This window comes from Carcharhinus amblyrhynchos, unplaced genomic scaffold, assembly GCF_965287045.1.
Source record: "Carcharhinus amblyrhynchos unplaced genomic scaffold, sCarAmb.v2.hapA scaffold_40, whole genome shotgun sequence".
In the NCBI taxonomy this organism is placed as follows: domain Eukaryota; kingdom Metazoa; phylum Chordata; class Chondrichthyes; order Carcharhiniformes; family Carcharhinidae; genus Carcharhinus; species Carcharhinus amblyrhynchos.
This window is the reverse complement of record NW_027649781.1, coordinates 4,591,990-4,606,126: the sequence shown is the minus strand read 5'-3', so window position 1 is coordinate 4,606,126 and position 14,137 is coordinate 4,591,990. Positions and strand designations below refer to the sequence as shown.

The 14,137-nt window shown below is 44.5% G+C and overlaps 1 protein-coding gene across 8 annotated transcripts in view; it reads left to right on the top strand.

Annotated features, from left to right (window-relative positions):
* The window catches only part of LOC145335766 (ras/Rap GTPase-activating protein SynGAP-like), a 565,240-nt gene that overhangs the window by 493,343 nt on the left and 57,760 nt on the right, over positions 1–14,137 (top strand). For 6 of the 8 annotated variants that reach the window (XM_080181493.1, XM_080181491.1, XM_080181490.1 and 3 more), the window contains 2 exons: positions 379–466; positions 13,085–13,380. In XM_080181493.1, the coding sequence (XP_080037619.1) occupies positions 379–466; positions 13,085–13,285 (289 nt within the window). In that variant the 3' untranslated portion in view covers positions 13,286–13,380. Of the gene's footprint in view, positions 1–378; positions 467–13,084; positions 13,381–14,137 lie in introns of those variants that run through there. The other 2 variants (XM_080181495.1, XM_080181494.1) reach the window with 1 other exon arrangement.

Here is a 14,137-nt window from a genome sequence, read left to right as displayed (position 1 = left end):
TGAAAAGTAGAAATAGTTTCTGCTTACTAACTTATCAAAACACTTCACAATTATGAATACCTTTCTTAAATCCCTCCTTAACTTTTGATGCTATATGGAGAACAGCTTGACCTTGTCTAGGTCTCTACACAATAAAAGTCTCTGATACCGTTCCAATGAATCACTTCTGCACTCTCTCTCAGACCACAGCATTCTGAAGCTTAGAATTGGCTTCAGCTGAGGCCTAACCAGCAACTTATAAAATCTGGGATTTTGTGGATATACTTGTGATTTGACAAGAAGGGACACAAAATGAGGGTAAATGTCAATGGCTCCTCCACAAGCACCCAAGCCTTCTCTCAATTGCTGAGTTGTGTTGCCTTTTGCCTCTGCCCACAGGTTAATGGTGGTGGAAGACGAGTTGAGGAAAGACCACGCCAACATGCAGGAGGCCATTGATGCCAAGCAGCGGATAATCGACGTTCAGGTACAGAAAATCATCACCTCAAAGATCAACAAATGACACTGAGGGAGCAGCGTCTGCAAACCAGTCTTGTCGGGATAGGACGGCTCCGGTCAAACCTCATCTGAACAAACTGCTGCAGATTTTCTCCCCGCCTCCCCAACTATAAGCAAAGGGGCTCCTGCTATGATGCGTGTCATAATTGGACAGCTTTCAGTTTCTAATAAATATTCAGCAGGGACGTTCCTACTACTATCCATCCCTCCTTAAGATACCATGTTTTTTCTTTTTCAGAATCAGCATTCGACCCACCCCTTAAAATGGGCTGGGAGCAACTGCGCTGGCAATGTTCAGGGAAAATTGGCTGGCACCATTGCAAAAATTTTCACTACTTTCAGTGGCATGCATGTTTTTGTGCAGTGGGGAGGGACCAGGACAGAAGTGGGATGGCCCCCACTTAAATGTCCTCAGTTTTGGAAAGGCAGCTTGTGAGATTGTGAAGATGAGGTTTGACCTGGGAAATAGTTGACAGTAATTAGGCAGGGTTCTGCCCTGGTTATGTACAAGTGGGAAAACCAGGAGGCCAATGGTAACCTCACATGCATGTTTTTCTTTTGTTTAATTCCTCTATGCGATTGCCCACCTCTGAAGTGAATTGGGTGGGTGGGGTATTAGCTGGCACAAGGGAATGAAGGGCGGGCATGTACTCTTTAAGTGGTCATGAGGCTGCTCACTACTACAAGGTGTGCAGCGATTTTGCCAACATACACTCAGGTTTGTCGCACTGTTTACACTAATGACCTTTTTGGAGTAGGCCAAACGTTGGTACAGTTGCCACTAGGTACCAAACCAGACCCGCCACCATATGCTCATTTCTCTCTGCTAAAATCTGATTTCAAATGCAATGTACCCCAAATGGATTCCAGTGCTCTGGCAATGTCTGATAGTTGTCAATAGCAGATTATCCAATGGCAGTTTAGTTGTGCAGGAACAAAGAGAAGTAACCTGCATGTACAAAGGTGAAGAGAATTCAAACAAGTCCACGGACTCAGCACTGGGTGATAGCCCTTTCCACTTGATATTATAAATGACCAACTGAACAGAGTACGGCCAAATCACAAGCAACGGCGCCCAACTACTTGAATATATTGAGCAGTTTAAACTATTTGAAAGTAGGATTAAGATTACTTCACATGCTGATAAATAGCTCCAGAAGGGCAATAAAAGGCAAGGTTAGGGCAAGAGCACCTACTGAGAACAGACACAAATTTGATAATAGTGAGTAAATTGGAATAGGAAAATAGGCAGGGATGGGGAGATGTACAAGTCTGGATAGGAGGAGGGTGGGGAGGCGAGTAGTGTGGATAGGAGAAGGTGGGGAAAGAGGGAAATTCCATCCCGAACTTGCTCCACCCGAAAATATCACAGGCAGTTCTCAATCTGTGAAGAGCCAAGCCTTCAGATGTTTAGAAAGCACAACAAGGTTAATTCTTTACTTAGGAGTGACACGGGAGAACAACTGAGACCTGGATTTGGCGGAAAGAAGGGAGGAGAGAGACAGGAACTATAATACCAAGTTGGGTCACCTTTTAAAAAAAAATGAATGTTTGAAGTTGAGTTCTTTTGACTATTCAGATAAGATCTGGTTCTCTTGTACCTGCTTTGTGGTTTGAAGTGGTGCTTTGTTTTTCCCCCAAAAAAATTTTCATTAGTCGCTGTGTTTCAGCTCTTACTACTGCAGACTGAACTTCCAAAGTACTTCAGTATGTCTGTCAATGCAAAGTCCTGAGATTTTCTAACTTGCCACAGATCCTATTGAGCTGCTCCCAATGGTTGTTGGTTCATGAGATGCCTGGTGTTACATAAGCAACATCTTGCGCATACATATAAAACATACTTAATGTAGGCAAATGTCCTAAAACATAGTCAGATCAGAGTGACACCAAGATTAGAATGGGTTACTAAAAGCTTGGTCAAAAAGTTAGTTTCAAGGAAGATATTTCAGAAAAGGAAAAGGAAGGAGATACAGGCAGAGACAGTTAGGGATGAAATCCTGATATTAGGACCTGTTTGGTTGAAGGTAAGGCCACTGATAGTGGAACAAAAAGGGAACTACAAATCAGAGATGTTTGAGGTCTCTGACAGTTGATCAGTTAAACAATATTACAAAGATAGGTAGGTAAAAGGCCCTAGAGGGATCTAAACATAAGGTCGAGAATTTTATTGGGACAGTAGCAGGCTCAGGCCAACCTGAGGAATGATTCCTGGTCTGTGCTGAAGTACTGATCTGAATGCTAGTTAGTTTTAGTGTGCCGTGGAAAGAAGAAATTAGCCCTGGGTTCCTACTCAGGTAGCCCCATGATGCTTCTATGTTGATGCCCTTTGATGAAAGGATTGCACTCAACCAAGGCTTTTGTAGGGGGAAGGATTCCTTTGAAAACCACACCCACCAAAAGTCAGGACTACCAACAGCAGAAGATGAAAGAAAGTTAGAGAAAACAGATGAAACATTAGTCAGCTTGGCTGATAAAACTGCAACAGTATAAATTACTGTAGCTGCTTTGAGGAAGGGGTGCAACTTTTGTAGAAATTGTTCAGAAATATCCCAAACTTGCTCATTACTTTTCCTACTCCTCATCCCGTCATCCTATTCCTACCTTTCTTTCAGGTTCAGTACCACCAAAGCATTATTTCAGATCATGGACAACTTTGAGCTAGATCACACTCATCTTTTCTGTCCCGTTCCATATCCTGTCAGCCAACTTACAATTCCCTCTACGGATGAAAAATAAAACTATTTCACATCAACTAACTAGCATAACCTATTGAAAAAAGCAATGTCTTTCAGTATAGATGCAAGTTGAAAAATTGAACATCTGTCTATGTATTCACTCTTTTTTTCATTCAAAATGATTGACTTTGTGCTTTGCTGGTATTTAGGTAAGTGTAGATTTTGAAGTATCCTATTAACACAGCAATTTGGTTCAAAGGACTGGTTGCTGTTTTGCTGCTGTTCCACACACACCAGCATCAGTGATGCTTTCTTCATTTTGTGATTTGATAGCTAATTGATTGGCTGTTGGGTTTTTGGGGACGGGAGGTGGGGGCGTGAGCAGTGGTTAGCACTGCTGCCTCACAGCTCCAGGGACCCAGGTTCAATTCTGGCTTGGGTATTTGTCTGTATGGAGTTTGCACATTCTCCCTATGTCTGCGTGGGTTTTCAAAGGATGCTCCGGTTTCCTCCCACAGTCCAAAGATGTGCAAGTTAGGTGAATTGGACATGGTAAGTTGTCCCCCAGTTTGTCTGTGTGAATGTGCGCCCTGTGATAGACTGGCATCCCATCCTGAATGTACCCTGCCGAATGCCCAGCGTCTGTCAGGATATACTCTGCCTCGCAACCCTGAATTGGAGTAAGCGGTTAAGTGAAGTAATTTTGTTTGTGTTTAGGGATGTGCAGGTGTTAAGGAGAAGTCTTGTCATGACTATCCCATTCATACTATGGCTGGTCCAAAATGGTTTGCTGGTATTTAAATGGGTGTAGATGTTGAGAGTGCATCCAGTTTCCGCTAACCTGTCTGAGTTTCTACATTCAGCATTAATGGCTGTAATTTACAACGTTTTGAAGAACTGATCAAATAATGAGCACTTTTATACATTATTTTTACAAGCATACCAGTTCCTTCAACCCAGTGGAGCCGAAGTTCAACTGATCGCAGATCAGGTCAGGCTGGCTGTCAGTCGAAAAATAAATTAGACACGTTGTATTAGGAGTGGTCCAGCCCCCATTGTCAATTTTCTGCCCCAGTTTAAGGGTGAATTTTAACCTGAGGATTTTTGTGAAGTGCTGGGCAAGATCATGTTAATTGAAGGAGCTAGTGCTGTCTAGTGCCATTTGAGACTGATATTTTTCATATTGTTATTCAAATATGTCAAAGAATTTCTTAGTGATTTCTACTTCTGGCAGCTCAAAATCGGTGTAATGTATGTTTGAAGAAGCAGTACAAAACTGGGTAGTACAGAGTCACATCACAGGTGTCCATGTTTATTTCTGAAGTTTTCTGCTTTGAGTACAAGAGCAAACGTCTAAGGGTGCTGTAAGCTAGCTCTAACAACATGTTGAAGCATGGCTACAATCCTGACACATCAAATGAGTTTGGACAATTTCATTCCAGCTTCAATTCGGCACCAGTCTAGAGACACACTCTCCACATCATTAATAATAACTGACTTTTCTTTGTCAGAGGATGGCTAACGAGCCAAATTAAAACAATGAATGAAGTAGCCATTTTGCAGGTAAAATACTGTGCTGGGAAAAGTATAATGGGAGCTTTCGTCTGTAATTAACTTAATCCATGCCTAACTTGAAAGCATTTTGATAGTATAGTGTAGTAAGAGTTTAATCTAACCCCATGCTGTATCTGTCCTGGGGATGTTTAATGGGGACAGTGCAGAGAGACAGTGTATCTACCCTGTGCTGTCTCTACTCTCTGCTGTACCTGTTCTGGGCATGTACGATGGGACATTTGGACAAGTTTTATTCTGTATCTAACCCCATGCTGTATCTGTCCGGGGATTGTTTGATGGGGACAATGTAGAGGGAGCTTTATTCGATATTTAACCCCGTGCTGTACCTGTCCTGGGAGTGTTTGATGGCACAGCATAGAGGGTGCATTCCTCTATATCTAATGTATGCCCATTGTGTCTGATGGGACAATGCATCGGGAGCTTTAATCTGTATCTAACCCATGCTGTACCTACCCTTGGATTTCAGTGAGGAAGAATAGAGGAAGCTTTCCTTCCATATCTAATCCTTGCTCTAACTATCCTGGGATGTTTGATGGGACAGTGCATAGGGAGCTTTAATCTATATCTAACCAATGGCATATCTCTCCTAGGAGTTTTTAATGGGAAGGTGTACAGGGAGCATTATTCTGTATCAAATCCATGCAGTACCTGGCCTGGAAGTGTTTAATGGGAATACAGAAGGTTTGTGATTGATACCAAAGAATGTGTAGGAACTCAGCCAGTGTCAATGTATTGTTTGACACTCAGTACAAGTGCAGGTGACAGAAGTGTGTTTGGATTGGATTGACAATCTGCCTTCTGTATGACACATCAGGTGATTAATACAGATGTTGTTTCCAACACAATGCCTGTGCCATCCATTTCCAAGTCCTATAACAATCTGTCAGGAGCCGCTTCAAAGTCTTTCCACAACAACAGTTCATAAGCAACCGATATACAAGAATGATGGAAGGGCCAACAGTACCATCATCACAGTACAGCAACAAGAAATAGTGATCCATCCTCACAATGGCACAATGGCTTAATGCACTTCTGGCTGGTAACTTACCCACCCCAGAGCCCACTGGAGCCTCATTTATATGAATAAAGAGTCATAGAAGTTTACAGAATGGAACCAAGCTCTTCGGCCCAACTTGTCTATGCCATTCTTTTTTTAAAACAGCTAAGCTAGTCCCAATTGCCTGCGTTTGGCCCATATCCCTTTATATCCATTTTACCCATGTAACTGTCTAAATGCTTCTTAAAAAACAAAACTGTACCTGCCTCTACTACTACCTCTGACAGCTTGTTCCAGACACTCACCACCCGCTGTGTGGAAGAATTGCCTCTCTGGACCCTTTTGTACGTCTCCCCCCTCACCTTAAACCTATGCCTCCTAGTTATAGACTCCCCTACCTTTGGGAAAAGATGGTGACTATCTTATCTATGGCCCTCATTATTTTATAGACCTCTATAAGATCATCCCTAAGTCTCCTATGCTCCAGGGAAAATAGTCCCAGTCTATCCAACCTTTCCTTATAACTCAAAACATCAAGTCCTGGTAGCATCCTGGTAAATCTTTTCTGCACTCTTTCTAGTTTAATAATATCCTTTCTATAATAGGATGACTAGAATTGTACACAATATTCCAAGATGGCCTTACCAATGTCTCATACAACTTCAACAAGATGTCCCAACTCCTGCGTTCAATATTCTGACCAATGAAACCAGGCATGCAGAACGCCTTCTTCACCACTCTGTCCACCTGTAACTTTACTTTCAAGGAGCTATGAACCTGTACCCCTAGATCTTTTGATCTATAACTCTCCCCAACACCCTATTAACAAAGTTAGTCCTGCCCTGGTTCGATCTACCAAAATGCATCACCTTACATTTATCTTAATTAAACTCCATCTGCCATTCATCAGCCCAGTGGCCCAAATTGATCAAGATCCTGTTGCAATCCTAGATAACCTTCTTCACTGTCCACAATGCCACCAATCTTGGTCACATCTACAACCTTACCAACCATGCCTCCTAAATCCTCATCCAAATCATTAATATAAATGACAAATAACAATGGACCTAGCACCGATCCCTCAGGCACACCGCTGATCACTGGAGGGTCCAAGCAACCCTTTACATGAATGCATGAAGTGAATGCACAACACTGGTAACAATAAAAAATATGACTGGACATAGCACCTTTCAAAGCCTCTGAAGGTGTCAAAATATGTTAGAGCCAATTAAAGCACCGTTAGAAGTGCAATTACTGCTGAAATATAGAAATTACTGAATAAAATACAGTGAATCTTCAACACCACACCAACTGGTGTTTAAGCTCTACTTGAATCCCTTCATGTCACCCTATCACATTCTATTCCTTTATCCCTTCGCTATTTCACAAGATTCCCCTTAAATGCATCCCATATTATTTTCAGAGGGGGAAAAATCTCAGAACTCTCATTTGTGAGGGATACACGGTCTTGTGATTCCCACATCCTCCAATCTTAACAAGATCAGAAATGAATCTGTTCACCAGTCCAGAACTATGATCCTTGATTTGCCAAAGTAGGGTTGCCAAACCTCCAGAATTGGACTGGAGCTTCAAGGAATTGAAGATCAATCACCAAGTCACTGCTGCATGCAGTCCTAGAGAAAACTAGTTGGAATATGAAAAAAGATTTTTTTTAAATTGCACTACACCAGATATGAAATCACTGAAAACAGTGAGGGGGGAGGGATAGAGGAAACGTTTTTTGGCTATTAGTTTTGGTGATGAGTCTTTCTGCTTTCCAATTGGCATTGTAATGTAGAACTCCACAAGGATGGGTGTGTTGGCTGATGAATGGCTGGAGCTTGAGGGCAAGTCATATGATGAAACCTCCAGGAATATATTTAACCACAGTCGACAACAGTATTGCCAAGTCAGACTGAGCACCAAAGTAATGTATCTTTCAGCCCATGGTACTCCTCTTTTGCCTTATTTGGTGTGAATTAACAGTTTTTTCAGTCTCTCCAAATCAGCTCAGACACATTTTTATACTAAAAATTGTTTTATTTTGGGCAGCAAATTGTTTAATCTTAATTTGTGATCACAATTGCATGTCTTCAGGCAACGTCAGATTTCAGCCTTAAGCGTTATGACAATATAAAGCAATATCACCATCAGTTGGTTAAAAAGGAGTACTGCAGGGAGGAGAATGATTACCTGTCAATAAAAAGATCAACAAGACAGATATGCAACTTAAAGGAGTAGGCCCATTTCTCCAGAAATACCCTTTAGTGCCCCTGTTAACAGCACCAGCTCTTTCTTCAACAATTGCAGAGAGCTGATCCAGTGCTTAGTCAACGCGGTGATCACTCTGTGTCAACCTACAATTTGCCTGGAACCCTCTCCACCATCCTGTCTTAACTCTCACAGTTTTAGTTTGAAGTAGTGGTAGCTTTTGCAAAATCATTTGGGAAGCTCATTCACACTACAAATCTAAAACCATCATGGCCATTTTTTTTTCTGCTAGCCATTTGCTAAGTGTGGAGTGGACTTAGATGAGCAGGCTGATTCTGATGTAAAAGAGAACAAATTTGCTTCCTCCAGAGATCATTTTACTTGGTTAGGGCCAGGGCCAGAAACCAGGTTGAGGTTGTGTTCAAGTTAGGCCTTGCACTGTTGTTACAAAGTGAAACGACTTTGCATTAATGGGATCATTATCATGCAAATACAACCAATACATATCTCTGTAAGGTCACTTCTTTCAATGCTGAAAAGGCTGCAATATTTCTTTTGGAGAAGGAAACCGCTCGTCTTTCCCCAGTCTTGGCAGATTCATGACTCCAGTAGCCTAACAAGCCAGTTGTTTCAATGTCGCTAGGGTTGGGAAATAAATGTTTGTCCTGCCACTCAGAATCACCTCCTGCAAACTTTAAAGAGATGCAGCACAGAGTGTAAGTATGACATCCTTCAATTTACACCAGAAACTTTCTTGGACCTGTTTCTGTTCCATCATTATGATGTCCCTAGTAAGCAGCAGGTTTCGCAGAAAGCAGTTGTTGTTGATGAATCAGCATTTCAGAAGAGAAATTCACTTTATCCAAGCAGTAGAGCGTATGCTAATATTACCAAATGTCCCTCATTATTCTGCTGTCATCCCTATCTGTGCCTGGTGAGAGATCTCTTCTGGTTCTGTTGTGCAGTGGTGATTGTGGATTCCAAGGAACAGACCTGTCAATCATAGGTATTGGGACCACCTTTATACTGATGGAATTTAGGGAACTGTGGGGACTGTTTGCAGTCAGCCAAACAAGTGAACTTTGTTGTGATGAGAGGTTTTATTTTTGGAGCCAGTGTTATGAGTTCATTGTGATTAGTTTGTGTGCGCATGGGGATTCATTTCATTTGATCTGAACTGTAAAGAAACAAAACCACCACTATTATTCAGCGAGGATTAAATTGTCTGAGGGGATAGGATTGTATTGTAGAGAGGTTAGTGGGCTATTTGGATTAAAATTTGAGAACAGGAAGGGGGAGTTTTCTCCACCCAGCAGCAGGGTAGCACTGTGGTTAGCAGTGCTGCCTCACAGCACCAGCGACCTGGGTTCAATACCCAGGGCTTGGGTCACTATGTGTATGGAGTCTGCACATTCTGTCTGTGTCTGCATGGGTTTTCTCCAGATGCTCCAGTTTCCTCCCACAGTCCAAAAACTGTGCTGGTTAGGTGCATTGGCTATGCTAAATTCTCCCTCAGTGTACTCAAACATGCACAGGAGTGTGACAACTAGCGGATTTTCAGAGTAACTTCATTGCAGTGTTAATGTAAATGTCTTTGTGACACTAAGAAATAAACTTAAACCAAAGCAACAGGATTTATGGAATAAGTAAGCTGTGGCTTTAATCAATGGCTTTGAAAGTGTTTCACAGATAAAGTGAGATTAAGGCATTTTGGTGAGAAGATGAATTTGAATTCTGAACATGGGTAGGCCCCTGCAGTTCCTGATAAATTTAGCTGGCAAATATGAAACACCAAAATGTTCTGAATACAATGGGGATTAGGAGAGCCTGGAGAGAGTAGTGGTGGTGGTGGGCCGTTTGGTGGTGGAGACAGAATAAGGCAGGAAAGGAAATAGGAATAGTTTTGATTTAATTATTATAAAATATGACACGGCTAGATACGTGCAAACACCACCCAACATATAAAGGACACAATGGAAATGTGTTAGGAACATAGGAATTACTGATAATTACATGATATAATGAAGCTGTTTACTGATCACAGCAATCTCCATCAACTAGTCTACAAAAGACCCAGTCATGGCTTGAAGAAAATTGTGGTGGAAAATGTTGAACTGCAGAAGTTCAAAAATCAGCTGTTTCTCCCAAACATGCTAGACTTACCACATATCAACTAGCTCCCAAAATGAAATTTTCAGGCCAAAATCTGTCCGATTTCGCATTTGGGAGGATCAACACTATCTGTTCCATACGTAGTCCTAATAGGGAGGAGATAGATGGAATTTTAGCTTGCTGAAATATTGGGGATCATTATGCCCAAACTCACATGCAGGGATCCTATGGATTCAGGTGGAAAGTCAGTTTTACAACCTATCTGTTGACTTTAATAAAGTCAATTCAGGCAAGAGATAAAAATAGCATTGCATACAATCCCACTGGTTCCGAACAGGCAAGGTAAGTTAAATTTGCCTTACCCCGTACCATTTCTAACCAAACCCTGTTCAAGCACATAAATACGAACAGATCGTAAATTGACATCCAAATGTGCAGGAACTGTGTGTGCAGAGCCGCGTCATTTTCAAACCTGGGTTTGATTCCTGAAATAACATTCTCTTTCTGCCTCCTGTTCTTGAAGGATAACTCTCTCCATTCACAAATTATGTTTGTTTTACTTTAGTTGCACTTCCACGGTATTTCACTGATTGACATCTAACCCGTGGTCACTGGGCATTGACCAGGTCATGTTTTATTAGTTGTCTTCACTGGAAGCCAAGAGCTGAATCTCTGTTTTCTTTGTGGGATGCTTGTTGCCCATCTCTAACTGCCCAATAGAAGGTGGCAATGAGCCACTGCAGTCTATGTACAGTCCCAGTGCCATCTGGGAAGAAATTGGACAACCCCGATCCCACAGCCCCTCCCCTGGGGCCGCCTCGCCCGCCTAAGACGCGGTCATTTAAATCCCGCCCCGCCCCTCCCCCACTCTCGACCTATCAGATTCCGAACCTGCCGCTCGGCAACCGATGACGTCACCAGCGGACTGCGATCCGATTGGTCCAAAGGCACGAACTCGCTCCCTCCCGATTGGCTGGCCCTGCTGCCTCAGGGTGTCAGGGACCTGGGTTCAATTGCCAGTTTCCATCACTGCGCGGAGTCTGCACGTTCTCCCTATGTCTGTGTGGGTTTCCTCCCACAGTCCGAAAGACGTGCTGGTTAGGGTGTATTGGGCCATCCTAAATTCCCCCTCAGTGTACCCGAACAGGCGCCGCAGTGTGGCAACTGAGGGGATTTTCACAGTAACTTCACTGCAGTGTTAATGTAAGCTTACTTGTCAGACTAATAGATAAAACTTTAACAACTTAGGTAACAGATCTACCATCTATTTTACACTCCATCCCTCCTGTTTCCTGAAAGATTAACCTGCGTGGTATTTATACAGGGTTTATTGCGAAATTGGTGGGAACCAATGCCCATAATTCACACCCAGGTTCTCCAAGGCACTGAGAATCACAAGAGCCTGTCTCCCAAATAGAAAACAAAACGCTGCGTCTGTTGACAGGCCTAAGCTCAAGCTTAACCTGACTTGGTGTCAGAGACGCCGCCACGTTAATGTAGTCCAGTATCTGGTCGGGCGTCGAGCGCGATTTATCAGCCCAACCCTCCATTCTCACTTGCTATAACTCCGCCCCAGCAGCTAACGAATCCTGTGAAAGGGGGGCGGTCAACGGACGACAGGTTTTCAGAGCCGATTTTCCCCTACCTGGGCTTCTTGAACCGCACTCCCCCATTCGACGCCTTCCAAAGCGGCCGCCCGCTCGCTCTCGGTAGAACATTCTGGATCCCCCCCCCCCCACCGCGCGCTGTGAGGGCGCACATGCGCCCGTCGATGGACCTGCCGATCGTGAGAATTCCCTCCATGGGCGCCGGTCCGCGCCTTTGCACCAATCGGAGCTGCGTCCTCTGTTGACGCCATCGGTTGCCGAGCGGCAGGCTCGGAATCTGATAGGTCGCGAGTGGGGGAGGGGCGGGACGAGATTTAAACTGACCGCGTGCGGGGACAGTTAGGCGCGCGAGATGGCCCCAGGGGAAGGGCTGCGGGATGGGGGTTGTCCACCTGCTCTCCAGGGTTAGGGCGCCTACCCTCTCCTACCCACCCTTACCTTCAATGTCAAGTGGATGAATTCATCGCATCTTTCTTGGAGGAAATGATAAAATGACTGGGGGAAGAAAAAGGATGGGCGGTTGGGGGAGTCAATGGAGAAAGAACCTTCTAGAATGTCTCTCTTGGCGGGTCAGGAAAAGGGGTCAAGACAGGCGGAGTTGGGTGACGGTTATGGGGCGGCTGCAGACGAGCTACCACGGCCAAGGTGTGCGACAGTGGCGCAAGACGGGCAGACGTGACCAACCGGGGCCTCCGATCTCCCGGTAGGATTACCTACAAGTGGCGGTGGCGATGGCTGAGGGTACAATTACAGGCTGCCTTTCCTGACCAGCGCCCCACCGGGGTGGTCACTTCACAGCGGCCGGGAGCCAAAACGGGGAGGGTGGCCGGATAGGGTGCGCGGCCGGCTTCCATGTCCTGTCCAGATGATCCTGTCTTTGTTGAGGTGCACGGTGGGCTTGGCAATCAGATGGGCACTGCGCCCTATCCTCAGCCCGGTCAGGTTCAAGTGGTTTCGATAACCCCATCCTTCGCCAAGTGTCATGGTCATCACTGTTCCCTGGTGTGAGGGGAGGCGGCTATTGTAATCTGTACTGTAGAGGCTGTAGAAAACTTTGCTGAGCAACCATTTTGGAAATGCAGCATCTAATAACTAACATTATTGCTTTAATGATTGTGATATATATCTATATAATCTACATATGTATTCAATATATACATGTGTCTGTATGTGTGCGTGCTTTGTGAGGTATACCTTTGTGGTATGGAAATTGTGCCAACAAATTGTACTAATATTGCAAATACATATGTAAATTTCTTTATTTCTCTTCCTGCCTTTCCTCTTTTCTCCTTTCTTACTCTCTTACGCCTTCTTTCCTACCCTCCCCCCCCCCCCCAACCCTGCCCTCGCCTAACCCACACTTCTCTCTAATCCGCCTGCCTAACACTTTTCAACCCCCCCTCTGGAAGTCAATGGAGCATTCCTTCAAAAAAAAGCAAAATGGTTTTCCAGCCCCACCCGCTGCCCACCCACCTCGCCCTCACCGCGCCAAGGACTATGCTTCGAGCCGGATCGAGGCCAAGTTCCGCGGAGACCCCCGCCTCGTTCGTCGCCAGGCTCGCCGCTTCGAGTACAGCTTGGAAGGGGGAGGGGGGCAGCAGCTGGTCTGACGTTGATCTGCCTCGGGTTTCCGTTGGCGCGGGACCTACTGAGGGCGGCGTTTAGACCGCGATGTCCTTCTGGCAGGCAACCTGGGCAGGAAAATGAGTTCTCTAATTGGCTGGACAGGTTTTTTTGGGAGGGAGGAGTTCGGGAGGGGGGAAAGGGGTGCGCGGGAAGGGGAGGGTAAACAGGGTATTACACCGATCGCATTTAATTCTTCTTTTTTAAAAAAAGTATATATATATTGTATATATATATATATTTATATAAAAATTAATTCTGGATCTACATTCAAGTTTGGCCACAGGACCCGGTAAGTGGGGTCACACCTCGGGCTGGTGGTTTTGATTGTGTGGCACATTGTTAGCTGGGTGTGGGGAAAGAATGCTCCGTTCACATGCAGAAGGGGGCAGGGGAGATGGTCGCGCCGTGAGGGCCTTGTTGACCGACTCGGAGGCGACTAGAAAACCCTGGCTGGAACGGTGTCTTGCGCCGCCTGTACCTCCTCCGACATTTGAGGGCAGCGAACCAGAAGGTACGAGACAAAGAAAAGGGAGAAATCTTTTAAGCTGCAGTATCCCTGGCTTTCAGAAGATCTGAAGGCTGCAGAGATGTGTGAAAAGTTCCAATATCTAAGCGATGGGTCACCTAAGGTTGAGCTGCAGTGCAAGTCGTTGGAGGTTCTTTGCACGGTTTGTTGTTTCCCCCATCAATGGCGGAATAAAGAGGACTGAATGTGAAATGGATTGGAGGCCTTCTCAAATTGGTTGCAATAATTTGTATTCAGTGGTTTTGGGGGATGGTGGCAGTAAGGGAGGGTGAAGACATGGGCAGATATTGGACTTTGTTGCACATCTCCA